This window comes from Syngnathus leptorhynchus, chromosome 1, assembly GCF_054491065.1.
Source record: "Syngnathus leptorhynchus isolate UIUO chromosome 1, UIUO_Slep, whole genome shotgun sequence".
Classification (NCBI taxonomy): domain Eukaryota; kingdom Metazoa; phylum Chordata; class Actinopteri; order Syngnathiformes; family Syngnathidae; genus Syngnathus; species Syngnathus leptorhynchus.
Window position 1 is genome coordinate 17,261,291 of NC_141195.1, and position 20,050 is coordinate 17,281,340.

The 20,050-nt window shown below is 44.2% G+C and overlaps 1 protein-coding gene across 3 annotated transcripts; it reads left to right on the forward strand.

Moving 5' to 3' along the window:
* Positions 1 to 1,786: 1,786 nt before the first annotated feature.
* On the forward strand, positions 1,787 to 19,704 carry fam120c (family with sequence similarity 120 member C). Of its 3 annotated transcripts, XM_085934398.1 has the most exons (18): positions 1,787 to 3,278; positions 4,969 to 5,215; positions 5,346 to 5,428; positions 6,797 to 6,925; positions 7,642 to 7,744; positions 7,825 to 7,898; positions 9,045 to 9,319; positions 9,772 to 9,934; positions 10,021 to 10,104; positions 10,191 to 10,392; positions 11,334 to 11,583; positions 12,546 to 12,660; positions 12,725 to 12,934; positions 13,025 to 13,262; positions 13,349 to 13,484; positions 14,312 to 14,375; positions 14,466 to 14,744; positions 17,127 to 19,704. In XM_085934398.1, the coding sequence occupies exons 1-17, from the start codon at positions 2,757 to 2,759 to the stop codon at positions 14,715 to 14,717; spliced, it is 3,147 nt and encodes a 1,048-aa protein (XP_085790524.1). In that variant the 5' UTR covers positions 1,787 to 2,756; the 3' UTR covers positions 14,718 to 14,744; positions 17,127 to 19,704. The 3 variants fall into 3 exon arrangements, with proteins under 3 accessions (XP_085790524.1, XP_085790441.1, XP_085790602.1); XM_085934315.1 differs by having other exon boundaries at positions 14,466 to 19,704; XM_085934476.1 differs by having other exon boundaries at positions 10,191 to 10,362; positions 14,466 to 19,704.
* Positions 19,705 to 20,050: the final 346 nt, after the last annotated feature.

Consider the following 20,050-nt stretch of genomic DNA (forward strand, 5'->3'; position numbering starts at 1 on the left):
TTCATCGTATAGATGTCAGTCAAGCGTTAATGGGAAGTAGAAGCAAACTCACCTCGTGGTCAGGCTCCTGTGAAAGGTGCGTCGGCAAGCCGGGACAACCTGATCTGGTGCACACGGGCTGCATCATGCTGCGTGTGTGTTCTCATGCTCATGATTTGGACTGATGGTGACCTCAGGCAACCCATGTTGTTCACTCCTTCTCCCCTCCCTTTGGTTAACATTTTCTCCTGGGTTTCTTTTGATAATATTATGGACCGTAGATGATGGAATCCCTAAATTCCTTGTAACTGTATGTTGAGGAACCTTAAACTCGTAGACCATGACCTCACGCACTTGTTCACAAAGATGTGAACCTCTCAAACCAGTGTATTAGTAAATTTACTATATCAGGTTACTTCCATGTTAACTAGTAGTATGATCAAGCACGAGACAAATACAATGGATTGCCGCAAGTTATCACCGGCAGCATTTCTCAAACTGACCAGGAGAGGGCGACAACTGCAAACGAAGAACTTTATAGGCACAGCTCTGTCAATTAAAGAGGAAAAACAATAATGACATAAAATAAAGATAGATTAAAAAATAAATGAAAAATAACTAGAGAAAAACAGCTTTTGAGTCGTGGTTCAAAAGCTTTATTTAGAAATAACATACAAATGAGAAAACAAGCTGTATTTCAATTTTGGTGTCCCTTTATCAAAACAAAAATATTATGAGTTGTTGTTTTCCTATTTGAAATAACTGCTTTAAACTTAGAATGAATTGAGCAACAGAGACACGGACAGTACACGAACCCGGCTCTCTCCGGGTGGATAGAAAGGGAGACGCATGCGTGTGTATCTTTTGAAAAGGTCGTGATGTTTGTGTCAAAAATAAATGCTCGTGTCCGGTGATTCACTCCCATATTGGACAATTCACACAGAACGGAATGTTTACAAATGATAAATGCACACACAATAAATAACGTGGAAATCACGAATAATTTGTGAATTGGATAACCACATCGGGAAATCCCAAATGCTTTTCCTGCCTTTTTGTCACGGTTAGTGTTTTAGATGAGAATTCTGACTTCCTAAATTGTAATTGGACTATTTAATTGACAAATGTGATCAAATAAAAAAAGTTGACGACATTAAGACTTTTTAAAAAGTAGTAAAAATAAGTTGATATAAGTGTTTCAACAGTATTTTAATACAAACATTTTCAAGTTCTGCCATTCAGTTTTTACATAAATGAATAGTCATTGAATCTTCAAATTTGAAACGTCACGCGCAACTGGATGCCTCACTTTTCCTCCGCCGTGGCTGGCAGTGCCGCTTATGACCGAAAGGGGGAGACAGACACGCTAACATGGACCGAAGCGAACCATACTACCTGCTAATGACTGAAGATCTATTGCACATCATTTGTGTTCTTGAGTGAAATCAACACGGAGACAACACCTTCGCATCAATACAGAAATGTGCAAAACAATCGAGCGTCCGCGTTATCTGGTAAGCTTGGGTTAAAAAAAAAAAGTATTTGAGAATCCTCACATAATGAGAAGAACTCTTATGGAGCACATTTTATTTTTTAATCAATTAACATCAACTGATTTGGCTCATTTCACGACGAGTCCGCACACTTTTTGGAGAAAGTCTGCTCCAAACGTTCGCTATCTTAGCGTCGGTAGTTGTAGTTCTAAAGTGGAGGTCGATCCCCTGATGTGAAACGGCGGCCATGTGGCAATGGCACTACATTTCCCATAAGCACCATACGGTGGCGCCTCCTCCCTGCGCTTCCTCCGCCTTCTCTCCGACTCTGCTGGGCCGCGAGGAAGTCGCAAGATGGCTGCTGTCGCTTGGAAGTGAGCTTCTCCTCCGCAACATGGAGCCGTGAGCGTGGACGACAGCGAGGGAGGCACAATCGGGCTTTTCGCTTTCTTTTCTTTTACTTTTTTTTCTTTTATTCCGTCTAACATTCATCCCATTCCGCGTCAGATCCGCCCCGGACTTGTGTCGGGAGTTGACGCGTCAAAATCACGCCGGGGACCCTGCCAGCAGCTAGCCACACGCACGCGCGCGCGCGCACACACACACGTACACACTTGGCAAATAGAAAACACGGACACACGACGACATTTATTGCGCTTAGTATTTCAACGCGTTCCCCAAATGCGGAATTTGAATTCGCTTTCAAGCTGACTGTGTGGCACATATTGTGGCTGTCAGTTGAAAGAGTCGCGCTAGCTTCAACATGTCCGCGAAGTGGCCGTCCAGCCCTGCTAACTAGTGCGCAGTATCGCATCCATTTCACGAGTGACCATTTCTTCACTTAGTGTCGATATCGGGGCACTTTTTGGACACCACCGAGAGCGACTGCATATTTGGGTACCGGCGATGTTGCGGATGGAGTGAACAACAAATTGTCAACTCGTTGTAGCTCCACTGGCCTAGTGGCTCTCGCCAAAATCCACAGAGATGGACGCAAGGCTCCGCACGCACGTCTAAATTGGAGAAACATCTTTTTTTTTTTTTTTTTGTTAAAAAGGGGAGTGGACGTCAGTTTTTAGCCACGATCAGGCGGCGCTCGCGCATGATCGGTCGCTTGACCTATTCGGGTGTGGGTAAAGCGCTCCACTTGTCACTCAGTCGTTGGGCAGACGGTTAGCTCGCAGTTAGCTAGCTCGTCTCGCCCCTCATCCCGTTCCAACCACGGCGTACCGAACGTATTCCGAGCCCGCTCCCGGACACACGCACAGGCTCAACACCACCGTCATGGGCGTGCAGGGCTTCCAGGAGTATCTGGAGAAGCGCTGTCCCGGCGCCGCGGTGCCCGTAGACCTGCTCAAGCTCGTCCGGACCGCGGCCCGCCAACCACCGCACCCCCACCCGCACCATCACCCACACCCGCACCACCCTCACCACCCCGGGCCCATCCCGCCCCCGCCCGCCAGGATCCTGGTGGACGCCGATTCCGGCCTGCAACGCTTATACGGCGGCTACCAGACGGACTGGGTGTGCGGCGGTCAGTGGAATGCCATGCTGGGCTACCTGGCCGCACTTTCGCAGGCCTGCCTGTTCCAGGGCGGCCTGGAGCTCGTGGTGGTGTTTAACGGGACGCTGGGCAAGGAGCGCTGGCCTGAGTGGGCGCGGCGAGCTCAGGGCCAGCGACAGACAGCGCAGCTCATCGTCAACCACGTCGGCGGCAAGGCCACCCCGCCTCCCCGCGCTTGGTTCCTGCCCCCGGCCTGCCTCAGCCACTGCGTCCGCCTCGCTATGTTCCGCTTCCGAGTGCGGGTGAGTTACCTCGTTGTAACGCTGCTCCTTTTGCACTTTCTCTTGCACGTGTTTTTCTCCCTTCTGCTTGAATTGGCAGATGACAGGTACTCCCACTCTGACCTCAATTACTATTACAGATAGCCGGCTATACAAATAGACTTGACTTAAGTCAAAGCAGAGACTTGTACACAAAAACTCCCGTTCTGATCATTTGTGGTGCAACAAATAATTGGAAAATTCATCGACAACTGCTTTAGTGATGAATTGTTTGACCGATGGCTAAAATAATGGTTATTTGCACCTGTGGTATAACTAATTTGTAATTGACATGTACCTGAAGCAGCTTCAAAAGTGTCATGAAGAAGACAAGTAGCTCTGCCTTTCAAAACCGTTGGCAAGTGCACCACTTCTTGGCAACTTTTGGAACAGTCAAATTCATAACATCACTTTTAAAAAAAAAATATATATATATATATATATATATATATATAAATGTAGCCAGTCGGCAGAGCACAAATGTTTCCTGGGAGGCAATGTGTTTGGATCTAGCCATCTTGGTTTTCAAATTAAAACGGTCTCTCCAAGTTGGCATAGCATAAACTCAATGAACTTGACATACATTGTTGAAGAATTGCTGAGTGCATAGTCTTACTTTGTATAGGACACTGGCTCATTTGAAGTATTTCACACATTTGGATATTGAGTGTCGGCATGGAATGATTTATTCTTTCTTGTCGCTTGCATTTTAGTGGAGCGCCTTTCCTGTGAAATCTGAAATAGGTGGGAGTTGGGCTGCTGGTGTTATCTGTGGATTTTAGATACCCTAAGTACTTTATAGAAGATTTATCCCAAATAATTGAAGTGATTATTTTAGGGCTCTTGAGTGTTTGATATTTGTGCATTGCAACTGAAAATTATCTATATCAGGAAGTAGAAACCGAAATGTGTGACATTTAATGCAGTCAACATGCTTCCGGGGTTTTACCTGTGTTTACTTTTTAAGCAGTTGTGTTTCCTGCTTTGTTTGCATGTCCGCAATGTGAGGGACACGTGAGACATATGAAAAGGATGTACATTTTCTCACTTTGTATCACATAGTGGAGCTAATTTGCTATTCAGCTATGTTAACGTTCTTCTGCATCTCAGCTGATCGACGAAAGAGCTCCAAATAGATACTGTACACCAACCACACCACGTGTCTCTGTGTGTAACCATTTTGGGATTAAGTCTCGCCTTAAGCAGTTCACAAGTCTGGGGCAAGCTACTCTCTCTTATTGACAGTGTCACTGAATTGAACTCTGTCCATCTTTTCAGAGACTTTGTTCTCTTGATACATTGACAGATAAGTCCAGGGTTTGCTCTCATGTGATAAATTGATGTATTTAGTTCCGTTATTGCATGTAACAATTCATACCTAATCTGCCTTGCATTGGCTTTCCTCTACATGACCGACATGCATTCTTTTGTAAGAATAGACACTTGTTAACTTTTCCTTGAGGAAAGCATCAACTCTACAATTTTGGGTCGAATACGATTACATTTCGAGTACTCGCTGATGCCAAATCCCAATATACATATAGTGCCATGAAGCCTTACAAATGAAACTCTTGAATGAAAATTGTGATCTGCTGGTGAGTGCGCCTAAAAAAAACAAAAAACAAACGCCTGCTTAAAAAGGTTCTGCTGACTTTGTTCGCTCTTTGTGCAGGTTGTACAGACTTTGGAGGATCATCACCAGGAAGTGCTGTCTCTCTACAGGGACTACGGATTCGCCGGCTTGATTGCACAGGATTCCGAGTTTGCACTGTGCAACGTGCCTGCCTATTTCTCCTCGCACGCACTCAAACTGAGCTGGAATGGCAAAAACCTGACCACACATCAGTATCTGCTGTCTGAAGCTGCCCGCCAGCTCGGGCTCAAGACTCAGCATCTGCCCTGCTTCGCCGCTTTGCTGGGTAAGGAGCGGCCCGCACCAACGATGTTTCCAACATGCACGCTGAAGCGCACACGCCTACGTCCGCCGTGTCCCTATATGTTGTTCATTCACACGAGAGCCATTTCCCAAAAAATTATTTCTTTGTGAAGGAAATCATATTCTGCCTGATGAAGACCTGGCTGCCTTCCACTGGAGTCTGCTGGGACCAGAACACCCACTAGCATCTCTAAAGGTAGCGTATCCCTGAAAGTCGTGGATGAAAAAAAAAACGAGCTTCAAACGTGAACATTTTGAAAAACTATCAAAGGTAATCTTGCCTCAAGCAATAACTGTTCTCTGAAAATATTCATTATGGCAGTTAATAATTGTGTACTGATGGATTGTAAAGTATTACTGTACTGTAAATGACACAAGTAGTGTAATTACGCTGGTTTTAAGTCTTACCTCATTCATTTCATTCTTCACTCTGTGCTTGTGTTACTCGCCCATTGTTAAGTTAGTGCAACATTTTGAGGAAGACAACATTCTGTTTAACATTTTCAGTTCCCGCCATTGTAATTGCCAATTTGTCCATGTGAATTACAATCGGGCTGGGAAAACAGTCACCCGCAAAACTTGTTTAGCACAAAAATTTGAAACTATAATTAACAATTTAAAAAACATATTTACAACACCCAGAACCAACGTGCGGTCACTTTCGTATTTAACGCACAGACATTTGTTGCTGATGGATGCACTGTTATGGCAAAAATTGTTGGACTTCAGTAGAGCAAGAAGAATATGATGCCCAGGGTTTGGGGTCGCTTTAAACGAAAAAAGATTAAAAAAAATAAAACAGTCTCGGTGCATGTTAAACCTTTTCCAACTAACTTAGCATTTTCTATTTATTCTTTTGTAAGTTCTGAAGTCCACTGCGGGCCATTGAAGCAGCCAAAACGGCCGCGAGAGGCATTTGACCTGACAAGGCAGCCCGGCACCAGATTGCTAATATACTGGCAAGCTTAAGTGTTCTTTATACATGAGTGCTTATCACTGTCATTTTCCTGAAAAGAAGTGTCAACTGGATTTTTCTTTCACAAAAGATTTGTTAGTGACAACACTAAAGTACTAAACTGGCAAAAGTGAGATTGATTTGTGATTCACACAATGGAGTATCAATCTGGGAGCGCTCCACTGTGATCTGCTCGGGAAAGTTGCGACAATTGCGTTCGATACTTCAATGTGAGCAATGTGGGTGATGTAGCAACTTGTGCAACCGACCAAACTTTTGTTTTGACCAATCACGGCAATGGAAATCTATATCAAGAAGTTAACTAGAGAACAACTCTTTTCTCAGTCACGTGCAGCGTCCATGCATTGGTCTACTGGTGCATTTTTTTTTTGTTTGCCCCGGCCTCAGTACTTCTTGTTTTCATCGTAGCCGCATATCCCGCCCCAAACACACTGTTCTTTGTGATTAGTCCGCTCCACCAGCGGGCTCGGAATAAGATGGAGCTTGGAAGAACAGAATTCAGCTTGTAGTTAGAGCTCCTACACTGTCATTTTTATTTCAGCCTGGAAAATGAATTTCTGCCAATAAATCTTGTGAATAACATTGCAGGTGCGAGCCCATCAGTTGGTACTGCCGCCCTGCGAAGTGGTGATCAAGGCTGTGTCAGAGTACGTCTCCTCCATCAAAGACCTTGGGAACCTGGATACCATCGCCAGAGATGTCTTCAAACAGTCACCGGTGGGTTCATCCAAAATTCTTGAAGAATCCGTATTGGATCATTGAAAATGGAGTAAAGCACCAAACGGGCGTGTATTGTGCAGTTGTCTAATCATTCTATGTTAATTTACACAAATTCACAGAATCTCTGCAGTGACATATAGTAAATGAGAAAACTTTCTCAATTGGCTTACCTGGTAAAACAATGAATTAAAAAAACAAACAAAAACACCTTCGATTGCTTTGTATTTGTGTCACTTGATGTCGAATGAAAGAATCCAAAGTTTTCAGCTATTTTCAAAAGGCTTATAACAAAAGAAATGTTGAAAACGCCAGAAGCAAGGAAAAAATAAAAAGCTTGAATAATGTATGAGTATTTTTTGTGAGAAATCAAATCTACGATTTTACTTTAAGGGCCATAAGGCTCAGTCCTGGTTCTTACCAAACTTAGATCCCTCCGGGTTTAATGAGGATGGATTGTCGCTGCCGCCGCGGTATTTGTGGTCGCCCACGTCACAGGGTGACGTTTGTGGCTAGCGCTCACACTTGGCAGAACAACAGCGTCATATTTTAACCGACCTCGCCATTTCCTGTTTCTCCCACTCGTTGGCTCAAACAAACAATGTGATGACACGAGTCAAATAACTTCATGCAGACTTAAATGCACATTTCTAGTGTGAAGTAATCGTGTTGAGCCTTTCAACAAATACTGAACGTGGTGCTGTGTCTCCTTCTAGTCTCGCATGGAGGACAAGGTGGATCGCTTCAAGAAAGCTGTGGAGTATTTCTCAGCCGCCTCCAAACCACGATCGCCTAACGTGGGACCTCCCACTTTCATTTGTGAGTTAAACTGATCAGGTTTATCGACTGATAGATTGAAGTCAAAATTACAGTCGTTGCCTCTTTCTGTGTGTATTCAGTGCCTGGGTTTGGGCCCACTCCATTTGGGGGACCTTCTGGCCACATGGGACCGATGCATCCTGGAAAAAATCAGGTAGATCTCTTTTTCTTATTTTGTATGTAACGTGTGTAAGTGTGTGTGTGTGTGGTGGAATCTTTCCATCTCAAACCCCAAAATAAAAAATCACAGTGATATCTGTCAAAAAAATGTATTTAGTTGAATTTGCGACTTGACCTTGTGGACCAAGATCAGGAGTGTCAAACTCATTTTTTCGCTGGGCACATTAGAGTCACAGTTTCTCTCAGACCTCTTTAATTGTGTGATCATATTATTACATATACAACAAATTGATAGGTACATGGTGAATGTCATAAAATGGTTTAAATGAATAGTTTCAAGTGTATTTATAATTCTTTCTGGCATAAACCCGCCGAGAAGCATCGCTCCATAAGCACATTTCCTGTCACTAGGTCCCTCTCGATCTGTTTTTACTGGCTCCCAGCTCATTTTTGCACTCTTGAAGCATCTCAGCATGTGCAGTACACCTCGGATAAATTTGCACGTTTGTTTGCAAGCTGTATTTAGCATGGCTGACAAAGCTAAGGCTAATCAATGTGGTGGTAGCAGCAAAAAGCACAAGAGTGGTCACGGTAAGAAAAAAACGAGGCAATCTCCATGGAAACCAAGGTTGCTGTTCCTGAACTGTATAAAAATGTCATTTTATGTTTTTAGTTCAAGGCGCTATTTATGCAAACAGTGTATGTACTTGCATAACTTAATTTAATTCATGAATTAAAAAATATGGTCAACAAAACACCTTGAAATGAGAGTTAAACTGCATAACTTGATTATTTCTCAACACATCTCTTGGACCCTGTGGCTTTGTCTACTACTCGAGAAAACCCCTATTCACCAATAAACTCGTACAGTCTGAAATTCTGAGCACTTGTTCAACGTGACAAAAACTCCACTTAAATAATGCAAATGGAACCTAAGTAGTAGAAAAGCTCATGTACGGCAGGCATATTTTATTTCCTTTTTTTTTCTTTCTGTCATTTATTTTACGGGGGATTTTGGAGTCACTTGAAGTGCTCAATTGATATTTTTGAGAAAATTCCACAAAGATGGCGGCCACATTTCATATTCCTACTCCCTTTAAATTGGATGCACTTAGGCACATGAAGTGATTTTTACTGGCGCCTAACACCTTGCCTTCATTCTTTCTCTCCTTGCCATCAGTTCCCCCCTCCCCAGGTGGCCGGCTTCAAACCGCCTTTTGCAAACGCTCCATTCGGACCCGGCTCCGCCCCTTTGTTCCAGAACCCGCCACCGCCATCTCAAGACTGCAACAATTCGCCCACGGGAAAGATGGGCTTTTCTGATTGGTCGGCGCCATATGATTCCTCTCAGGGTGGAGGACGTTTGCCCAATCACCACACGGGCGCTCAGTCAGGTCCTTCTCCGTCACCTTCTTCGTCATCGGATGGAGACGAACCCAATGACAATAATGCAAAGTAAGGCAGGCTCTCCTGTGCTTTGGATGCATCTCATCACATTCCGTTGCGAGTTATTTGCATGACGCATACTTTGACTGAACACAAGCAGAGTTTTGGTTTCTCAGCGACTTGGCAGTTTGTTCTTAGCCACAGCGAGGAGACGAGCAAGTCTCAACGTTCCTTTTCATGCCATGTGCAGCAATTTTGCTTTACTTTTGGGTTTTGAGCTGATTTCTGATTTGTTCCATATCCTCATCCACAAAGTTCAGTGGCCACACCGGCCAACTTTTGAACACCTCATAGATGTTGTCATCTGATAGGAGCTTTTGGTGTCAAATTTTGAATGAATGGATTTGCAGCGCTGAAAGTTAGTTTAGGCCTCTCCGGAACGGTTGTTGACTCTGTTACACAAATATTTGCACGGTTGTAATGTTTAAGGATTCTCACACAGCTTGTTCTTCATTTGACAGCCATTTGACAGACAAGTCGTCACGATGGGAGGATCCTGCCGGAAGAGAGGGCTCGGCCTCCGGAGACGGTTCCCAAGGCAACGGGAGCAGCTCAAGCATTCCGTCACTGCTGTCTATGGCGACTCGCAGTCACATGGACATAACCACACCCCCTCTGCCTCAGGTTTGTCTTAAAAACACTTTTTCAGAAGATGGGATCTGAATTTGCCGAGAGAAAAGGCCAACTGTTTTTTTTTGTTTTTTTTTTAGGTTAGTGCTGAGGTTCTTCGTGTAGCTGAACACAGACACAGAAGAGGGCTGATGTACCCACAGATTTACCACATCTTGACCAAGGTAAAGTTCGACTCAGCTTCTGTCACCGAGTGCCATTTGACCTTGTCGGGTCCCGTTTAACAGCCGGTCTTTCTTCTGGCCTCCAGGGAGAGATGAAAATGCCAGTTTGTATCGAGGACGAGTGTAACTCTGAGCTGCCTCCTGCCTCTTTGCTATTCCGTGCCGCCAGACAATATGCCTACGGTGTCCTGTTCAGTTTGGCCGAAACGCACCGCCGGCTTGAAAGACTCGCCCTCCGCAAAAGAGCTCCCTTGGAAGGTTGGGGCTGGGATTGTCAAGTATTTGGAGGTGGCATACAACGATATGTTTTCAAAGTTGTGTCAAAGGCTATGTTCATACTGCAGGTCAATTCAGATTTTTTTTCAGTTGTGATTTTTTGGAAACATGACGCTGAGGTTTTGCTGCTTTATTTATTCAAAAACTTGATTATAAATGTCCTCATACCCAAAAGAATTACTTGATTATGCGTATGCACGTTTTGCGTGCACATGCAGCACAGTTGGTAAATGAGGCCAATTGAGAAGATGCGGAGAAGTGTCTTACTGCCGTGCAAATCACTTCACATTACAAGTCTGATTTGGTTGTAGAATGTCAGCGACTACATAAGATCGACCCCAAAAAAATAGAAATTTTGCAGACATAATAACTTGCGGTGTGAACGTAGCCAGAGGTTTTTTTTTCTTTCTATTTTTTGGCAACTGATTTCAAAAAACTTAGCGAGACTTCAATACCAGTGAAAAACATTAACAATTACCATTGCTGATGTTTAAATACATATTTTAGAGGAATATTTTCCACGCTCTTCAGATATATGGCTATACTATGAACAATTGTAAATGTGCTGCCGTCTAATATGTTGTTTTAGCTGGTTTATTGAAGGAAACCACACCACACTACTCTTGAGGTTGAGGTTTTTACAAAAACAAAAAATATTAGTATCAAAGTCACTGTTCTGCATAATAGTTTTCTTTTTGATAAATGCCCATTTTCACCTGTTTTTTTTTTTTTAGGGTAGAAACAGCTGCTTTTTGTAAAAAAACACCTACTTTTATGTTGTACTGCTCATTACTACTGAACAGAAAATTATTTTTTTACCTGTAAAACAAGAGTCTGTTATATGGGTCTTGAAATATTGGTCTAAAAACAACTCGAAGGGAATCAGTTAACTTAGTCAAAGTGTTGCTTGTAAAATGGGCCAATCAGTAACTGAATCCATTACAATGTTTCAGTTCCTCCAGTGATTGTCAAAGAGTGGAGTTGCGGTAAAGCCAAGTCGGCTCTGACTCCTGAATTGGTCCCGGCTCTGTGTTTCCGGGAGTGGACCTGCCCGAACCTACGCCGCCTGTGGTTGGGTCGCGCCAGCGAGGACCGCTCCAGGAGAACCCGAGCCTTCCTGGCTTGCCTCCGCTCCGACTGCCCAGCCCTCCTCAACCCGGCGCAAGTCCCGCAGCATCTGCTGCTCATGTGCTGCGTGCTCAGGTAGGAAGCTGCTTGTTTGCGTAGAATTGTTTGGCTCCTTTTTTGTAACCTTTACATCAGTGGTGTCCAAGCTACGGCATGGGATGACAAGTGGCTGCCATCTTCGAGTAATTTCCTAAAAACATTGAATGAGCTCTTCAAATGCTTCATGTCATTCATTCATAGCAAATATGTATATTAATAAATAAATAAAAAAGGTGATTAAATTACATGACCTTTTCAATTGCCCACTAAGCTCTAATAATGTTCCGTTTGTGCTATTTGTGTCGATACGCCACTTTCTGCTCCAAGTTAATGTAATTTTAGTACAGCTTACTCTTGTTTAGTTTCTGAATGCAGACTTTTTTATTCTAGTGTAAAGTGCTCTAAAACTAAAGATGGATTGTATCGTAGCAATTTTCCATTGCGCAATTTGCATTTTGCACATTTCAGATGCTAATGGGAAGCCCGCTAATGGAGCCTTCAAAACAGATTTGTCTCCAATCTTAAGTGCCTTGAGAGCATGATACTTAAGGGCTAACTACATTGCTAAGGCTCAGAAGGCATTCAATATTGGTGGTAAAAAAAAACTGTGCATCCGTGTTTATTGTTATAACATTGCACTCACGGAAACACCCCTCATGTTGCAGATTAGTTCCTAAAAACATGGTTTCAGTTTGAACATCAAATATCTTTGGAGTATTTTGGATTATATATAGATTGAACATGATTTCCACATCATTCTATTCTGTTTTTATTTATGTTTAACCCAGCGTCCAAACTTCATTGGGCTTGGGTTTGTTGTTTGGACTCCGCATTCAAAAGCGTCATGAGCCATCAGCCAAAATTAGGAACAGGCTGTTCACGCTGCTCTCTTGCACGTTACTCACATCCCACGTATTCACAAAAGGAGTCTTTGCCCCCCCCCAAGGCAGTCTGGCCCCTCAGTATTGTGTATTTGATGAGCCTTCCTTGTCTGCCAGGTATATGATGCAGTGGCCTGGAGGAAGGATCCTCCAGCGAAATGAGCTGGATGCCTTTTTGGCCCAGGCCGTTTCCAACCAGCTCTACGAACCGGACCAGCTACAGGAGCTCAAGGTAGGCGCTCCCGCTCGTCGCCCCCGCCCGTTTCCGTCTGAGCGCTCATTTGTTTGGCTTTCAGGTGGAGAAGGTGGATGCCCGCGGCGTGCAGCTAGCTGCTCTCTTTATGGCGGGCGTCGACACGGCGCTCTTTATCAACGATGTGTGCGGTCAGCCGCTGCCATGGGAGCACTGCTGTCCCTGGGGCTTCTTTGATGGCAAACTGTTCCAGAGCAAACTAGCCCGCGCCACCCGTGACCGTGCTGCCCTGCTAGATATGTGCGAAGGCCAGGTACGCACCCGTTCGAAATTCTTCCGCTCAATCTCGAGGCATGCAAGAGCGCCAATGAGTACACGGGTCCATCCTTGTTCTTCTCGGCAGGAGGAGCTGGTATCTAAGGTGGAGAAGATGCGTCAAGCCATACTTGAGGGCATCAATCTGTCTCGTCCTCCTCCTCCGCCTCCACCTCTTCCGCCTCCCGCCTTCTTGCCGCCGACCATGGTGCCCCCTTTCTACCCCATGCCCCCCCTTTACCCACCTCGGCCCATGGGTGGCATGCCTCCTCATCACCCGCATCATCCGCACCACCCTGCCCAGCACAGACCCAGAGCCTTCCCAGGTACGCAATGCATTCATCAACTTTGTGACTAGCTGTACAAACGCCACAAGAAAATGATCTCAATCAACATCCCTTTATTTATACAGGCATCCAGTCAATTCCCCCTCAAGGAGGAAAGTTGGAAATTGCCGGCATGGTTGTTGGCCAGTGGGCCGGGAACAAACCCATCCGCGGCAGAGGGGGGTTCAACATGCAGGTGGTTTCAGTCGGAGCCGGGAAAGGGTGAGTGTTGTTGGCTCGCAAGTAGAAGAGACGTAACAGTATGTTTTGGACGAATACAATAGATATTGATAAAGGGCCTAATGATTCGACATAGTGATGATATATTACTCTTTGATACAATATAGTGATTGATATCGTCACAATATTATTCTTATTTTATTTTATTTTTTTGCATATGTGCAAGTAGTAAACTATATTTTCACATTCAATTCATCCAGTGCTGTGTTTGTTCTGTAGAGAAAACAATTCATTGTAATAGAAAGAATTTTGAATGGAAGTTTGAGTTGTACTCCTGTGTGAGTGGTCAGTGAATGCACCTTGAGTAAACTGCCCAACATGAGCATCTACAGTTGTTTTGCTTCCACACGCAGCTATTGATCATTGAATGCAAGCACTTTTTCTTTCTCTTTTTTTTCATGCACTGCCACAACTTGGATTTAATTTGATGTCTACATTTACAAGGTAGGGGCACAACTGTACCCTCTTGGAGAATAGTTCCCATGTTAATTTGTATGTTGTGATGAGGCAGATGAGGATAAGATTTTCAAATGGCTGTGGACATTTTTCAGTTTAAAGTGATTTCTAGACTTCTAGTTTTATGGAAACTATCATCATTTCATAATCTAGTTGAAATTGCACTCAAGATTTTAAGAAATGTTGATATTTTCAGAATGTACTAATACATTTGGGCAATGGTAGTGGATGAGGCCAAAATTAATACTGGACTTGCCCACTTGCCATCAAGTTGGGCTGATGTGCCCCCCCCCCCCGAACTCCAGTGAGTTTCTCACCTCCATGCTAAAGTCTTGTCTGTTTGCTCACCACAGGAGGGGTAAAGATATCCCTGCAAAGCTAAGGGGAGGGAAAAAAGCAACTGCCAACACAACACAGGTACAGCCACTTTTGTGCTTTTCCCCAGCTAGCGTAAGGAAGCACTCAGCTATTGCAACGTGTCCTAACGCTTGGTTCTCCCTCCCCCAGACATCATCGCCCCCTCCATCCAACAGTCCCCCGAAGCCCTTAGAGGAGGCGGGTTCAGCGCCAGAGGTCACAACTCGGCAGCTGAATGGAAACTCAGCAGCCATCGGGCAGCCCTTGGAGCTGGCCTCCCTGGCCCAGCCAATCCAGTGTGCCTTAGCCAGCAGAGACAACCAATCAGAGGGGGTGCAAGCGGAGACCCCTTGTTGCCTTGACGACTGCCCGTCAGACGGAGCGCTACAGAAGGAAGAGTGATAAACAGACGGATGGCGTCCTCAGAGAGTGTGTTTGACTGCCTTTCCCCGTCTTTGTAGCCCCGCCCACTAACTGTCACGCCATCACACGGAGCAGGAAGCAGCCGTGGGCATCCGTCTCGTATGATCTGCTGCTCCGTGTGATGCGTCCAAACAGTTGGCTGTCACAACAGTTAAATCCCATTTTTAGTTTCTCGTGGTTTTATATTGTTGTTTTTGTTGAGAGATTTTCTCCATGAGTCTGTAAGCACCCCGCCCCTCCAAAAATAGCCTCTCCTCCCTGCACACAAACTCAAAGAAGTTCCGCCCCCATCACCACCGCCGCCACGTAAGCGAGCCCCCTTCTCTAATATGGTTACCTTTATATTATACTTTTTTTATGTCGTTAGAAACTCTGCACACAGAGGTTGCATTTGGCATCGACGGTCACCGATCAGATGCGGTTCCCAAGGTGACGGTTCGTTCGCCACGTTCGGTAGCCACGTGTCAGTGCGGTTTGTAATCGCCGTCTCGCGTGAGGTTTGACTTCCGCGAGACCTTCAGTGATCGAAAGAGTCCCAACTGGATAAAGTGACTTGTGCTGCTAGAAAGCCACATTGCTAAAATATTCCCGAGCTCCTTTTTTTTTTCAGTGGATCACCGGAGCACTTGTGTGACGCCATTAATTAGGATGCTCTTATACTTTGAGCTATGTAGCATAGCATAGCTTAGCGTTTAGCTGTGCTAAGAAATCCCATGAGTTTACGCACCTTAATCCCCTAAGTATGCAAGGTTTTTTTCCCCGCTCCTCCAAAAAAGTGCATTATATTGCCCACCCTCCTGCCCCTTCCTCCCAAAAGCTTTGATTGTATTATCCCAACAAAAGCACTTGATGTTGTATTTAAATGTAATTTTTTTTTTTTTTTTTTTTTAACAGAAGCCCCAGATTGCGACGAATTGACCGTGTGTGGGCTGCACGCATCTAAATAAATGTTAATGATGACAGAGAACTACATTTAAAAGTAGAGATCTATTTGAAAGACGTCAGAATGTGTAGAGTGGTTCCAGACAAAGAGGCACCTTGTTTTCAAGATTTAAAACCACACTGGATGGTCCTCTGCCAGGTGACTGACAAGTCAAACACCTCGAGGCACCTACCGAGAGTTCCAGGCCAAAAAAAAAAAAAAAAGACTGCTGCTTAGCAGATATTGGAAAGTTCCAAGTCTACTCTGCAAAGTGGCCTCAAATGTTCATTCAATAACTTTTGAAGTCCGATTCTTCTCTCCCGGGAATCGTCGTCACTTTCAGAAAAGTCATGTCCAAAGCGTATTTGAACGCGGCTAGCCGAGCAATGTTTAAAAAAAAAAAAAAAAAAAAAATCATGGTAAGCCGGCGTAGCCTCAAAGATCCCGCCATCCTCGGATGGCTATTAAGAAACGCTGAGAGCTCCAGCGTGTCACTTTAGACCAATAGAATGCACTTTCCTGCCCTCAAGGTGCAAGTCCAAGGCTTCGTGGGTGGGGACACGTCAGGGTGCCCCCCCCCCCCCCCTCCCCTTCCCCCCCAATCAACCCCTACCCGAGTTTCCCGCTCACGTTCGGAGACTACGCTAATGAACGGTTTTGTTTGAGCACTTAACGTTTATATCGAAGCGGAAGTCCCCCCACAGTAAGGTTTCATACGATAACGGAAATACAAGTTATATTTACAGAACTGCGCGTTCGAGAGCAGTAGACATCTAACCGAGAGCATCCGCCAATGCTCATCACAGACTGAAAGGCAAGTCAACAAGGAAAGCACCTTATTTTCGTACTACGTTGATGACTTGCGCTCTTTTACGCGCCGCAAAAAAAATTCGACATGGATAGATGCCGTTTTTGAAGGAATCAAACATGAGTGTGTCTAAGTGTCAATGTAGTCGCGTCAGACATCCCCCCCCTCGTTACCAACGCAACCATTACAGTGAGATGCCGAGCGACCGGCCACGCCGCAGGGGCCGGCACTCGCCTCTCCAACACCAAACGAAAGGAAAATGATCAGCGCTGCGACCAGCGCCGTACGTTTTTTAAGAGTTGACCACGTCAATGGATTGAAACACCCAAGACCATTACGGTTAGGCTAAAAGAATAGAAGCTCCACTGGCCGAAACGCTCGACTTCGAGACTTCTCGGGAGTTCGCATACTTAACTGCTTTCAACTATTTTGACATTAAGACATGTATTGCAATAGTACATTACGTGTTAGAGGACGGCCATGCGCCAGAGAAAGATCTACTATATGATGCCCTCTACCGATTTGCTCGCCACAAGTGCGCACACACACACACACACACACACACACACACGTTGGACAAACAAATATTCAGTTGTGTTTGTTACCAGCAGCATTCTCTCTGCTTTCGTGCTGACGTGATATATTTGTGCTGTTTCAGTTGCCAGTGGAGTGCTTGTCAGTTCATTGGAGTAACACATGCGACTGACTCGGAAATCCCTTACACTCTTCTTTGCATGGACACATGAAAAATACACGTTGCAAGTTCCGGGTAGGCACACACAACACACACACGCGCACACATATGTAGATGTTAAATAACCCTGAGTTATACAGTAGCTAGTATGGATCAAACAGCAACACAATACATCATGTATTGGCCCTCTTTAGTCCATGTCTGTTTTTGTTCAATGGAGATTTAATTATTGATTTTTTTTTATTTTTTTTATGCTTGCTAACTCAGTCACCCCTTCCCTCCCCTGCTTTGACACAATGTCCCCCTCCTCAACCAATACTTTTCTTTTCTGCTCTTTATCTTCTTCAGCACACATACATTTTGGTCCCCACAAAGCAACAAGATTATTTGGTAGTCCATGTCACAAAATTAAAACATTTTGTTGCATACACACACTTTTATGTTTTTTTTTTTTATTTTTTTTTTTTTTTATTTTTAAAAACGTCTTTTGTGGAAGGATTCTGTCAGCCTCGTAATATTGTCCTTCCAACTCTTTTAAGTCTTAGGACACAAATGCACTTAAGTGTGCATCTTGACAAAAATGTTGCGATTCAACCAAGGTTTTTATGTCCAAATTTAAGATGGTTTGTCCCATAGCTAGTCAGTGATTGTTTTGCGGGGACCACAATGTCACATTAGTTCATGCATGCACACACACACACACACACACACACACACACACACACACACACACACACACACACACACACACACCCCTCATGATATAAACTGTCCTGAATTTCTCTTGTTTTCCCCTTCCCAGACTTCCTCGCTTGTCCTGTAGCCCTAGGATGATTTGTATTGGCCGCCTTTCTCTTTTCTCTCTAGGCTGCCCCGCCCCCTTAATCAACCCAACTAACAGTAAAGGTTATATTAACGTTAATAATCAGTTTCTGTATGTATCTAGCCAGAGTTTGAAAAAAAAAATCCGAAAAAAAAAAATTAAATTCAGTTGTGCAAATGTGTTTTTCTTACTATTTTAATGTTGTTACATCGTCTAATCCTTTTACCATCGCTTCAGTTAGTACTGAAAATACGCTTAGCCAACCTAGAGATTTGAACTGTTATATTTGCGATTTTCCTCACCTTTATATGGCATCTTTAGACACTTTCACCGTTAATGTACGTAAGTAAATATCGCCCGCTACCGATTGAGAACCATCGTCTGCACTGTTGATTTTCATAATATCCCTGATGATAATTTTGTGGTCGATCTAAGATGAACTCTGCGCCCTTGCACAAAGCAGCGGAACGTCTCACCTGAGAACCAAAGTACACTTAGTGTCCCCCTGACCCCACGTAGTCTATCCCCCCCCCCCCCCCCCCCAAGGTTGTAGACCAGCGAGTATGATGATGTGTATGTATAATGACATTGCAGTCTGTGTGATTTGTGACAAGACTGTGAGGTAAATGTGGCTGTCGACCTCGGTTGTCATGGAGACGCAAACAGGAAGGAAAAGTATGAATGGCCAGCGCCAGGCCGACAAAGAGTGTCTGCACTCGCTCGTTCCACATTGCGGCTTTGCCAACCGTTGCGTAGCCACTTGACTATTCTGGTCGTTGGCATCGCTTTTTCTTTCCCCCTGGATTTATTTCTAACGTTGTTGCCGTATTGGAGTGAATTTCTAATCAATTTGAACTCGTCAAATGATTGTGGAGACACTTTTCATTTTTAGATATTCTACGTAGCACAAAAAGGAGATGTATTACCTGTAAGGGAAAAGATTAAGTGTTAGCAAAAATCTCAGCTCTTGTTCGGCAAGGCTAACTTGACCGACTTCCCAAATGATGCGGGCAGCTCAAATCCCGGGGAAAAGAAAGTGCTGCGCAGTGTTGGCATAAAACATTGATGTATTAATGTGTTTGAATGTGGAACCGAATGTGCGCTCGTCTTGCTTGTACCCGTTATGATCTATTTGCGAGATTCTCGGAGCATTTTGTCCCAATTGGATAAAGGTCCTTTATCTGTTTGTCTCTACACTGCCACTCCCCCCTCAGCAGCCTTCCAAACTTCATATTAATCATAAGGCCAAGCGCCTCCCCAATTCTCCCCTTCCCCGTGCAGAGGTGCTCCTTTTGATCATTGTGAGCATTTGCTGCCACGTTGTTCAAACATGCCTTCAGCATACACGTCAGTACCCAGGACCACCCGCCGAAACTACCCGTGCAGCAAAAAAAGGGTTCAAATATATCCATGATATTATTGTTCGAGAGATATTATCATCATCATCATCATTATTGCTGTTATAATTATGGTTGGTATCATTTGTCATCATTGTTAGCATTATGGAAGCACCAGACTGTTTGTGGAAAGATGAGAGAGAGGGGAAGAAAGAGTCAGTGACATTTTTTTTTTGTCTGGGTGTTGGTGGTCTGATCTCACAGATGGAGGGGAGGAGAAATGGTTCAGAAAGAGACAACCATGGCAGTCATGTTTGTACTGGTTGGGAAATGACTTACAGTGCTGAAATAAAATTTATTCTTTTAGTAAAAAAAAAAAAAATGGTGTGCCCACTTTTATTTATGGGGGAAATCACGTTTAATCAAGAATATTATTCAAAGGTGTATAATATGGTATATAATATATAATGTATGTGGATAACAGAAAATACTGCACTTGCAAACTAAACATTGGCGTGTCCTAAAATAAGTCAAGATGGAAAAATGTCCGCAATAAAATGCACGCCACTAAAAGAATATGTAAAAATGTAAGGGCCCGTTTGGGATGAGATGTGCGACAAACTGGCCTGCCCACTGTTGGAGTTTGCTTCCTGTGTTTTTTTTCCCCCCTCCTATCTCAGCCTGTCCACATCACAAAAAGTATGGAGGACCAAAAGTGCCAAAATTAA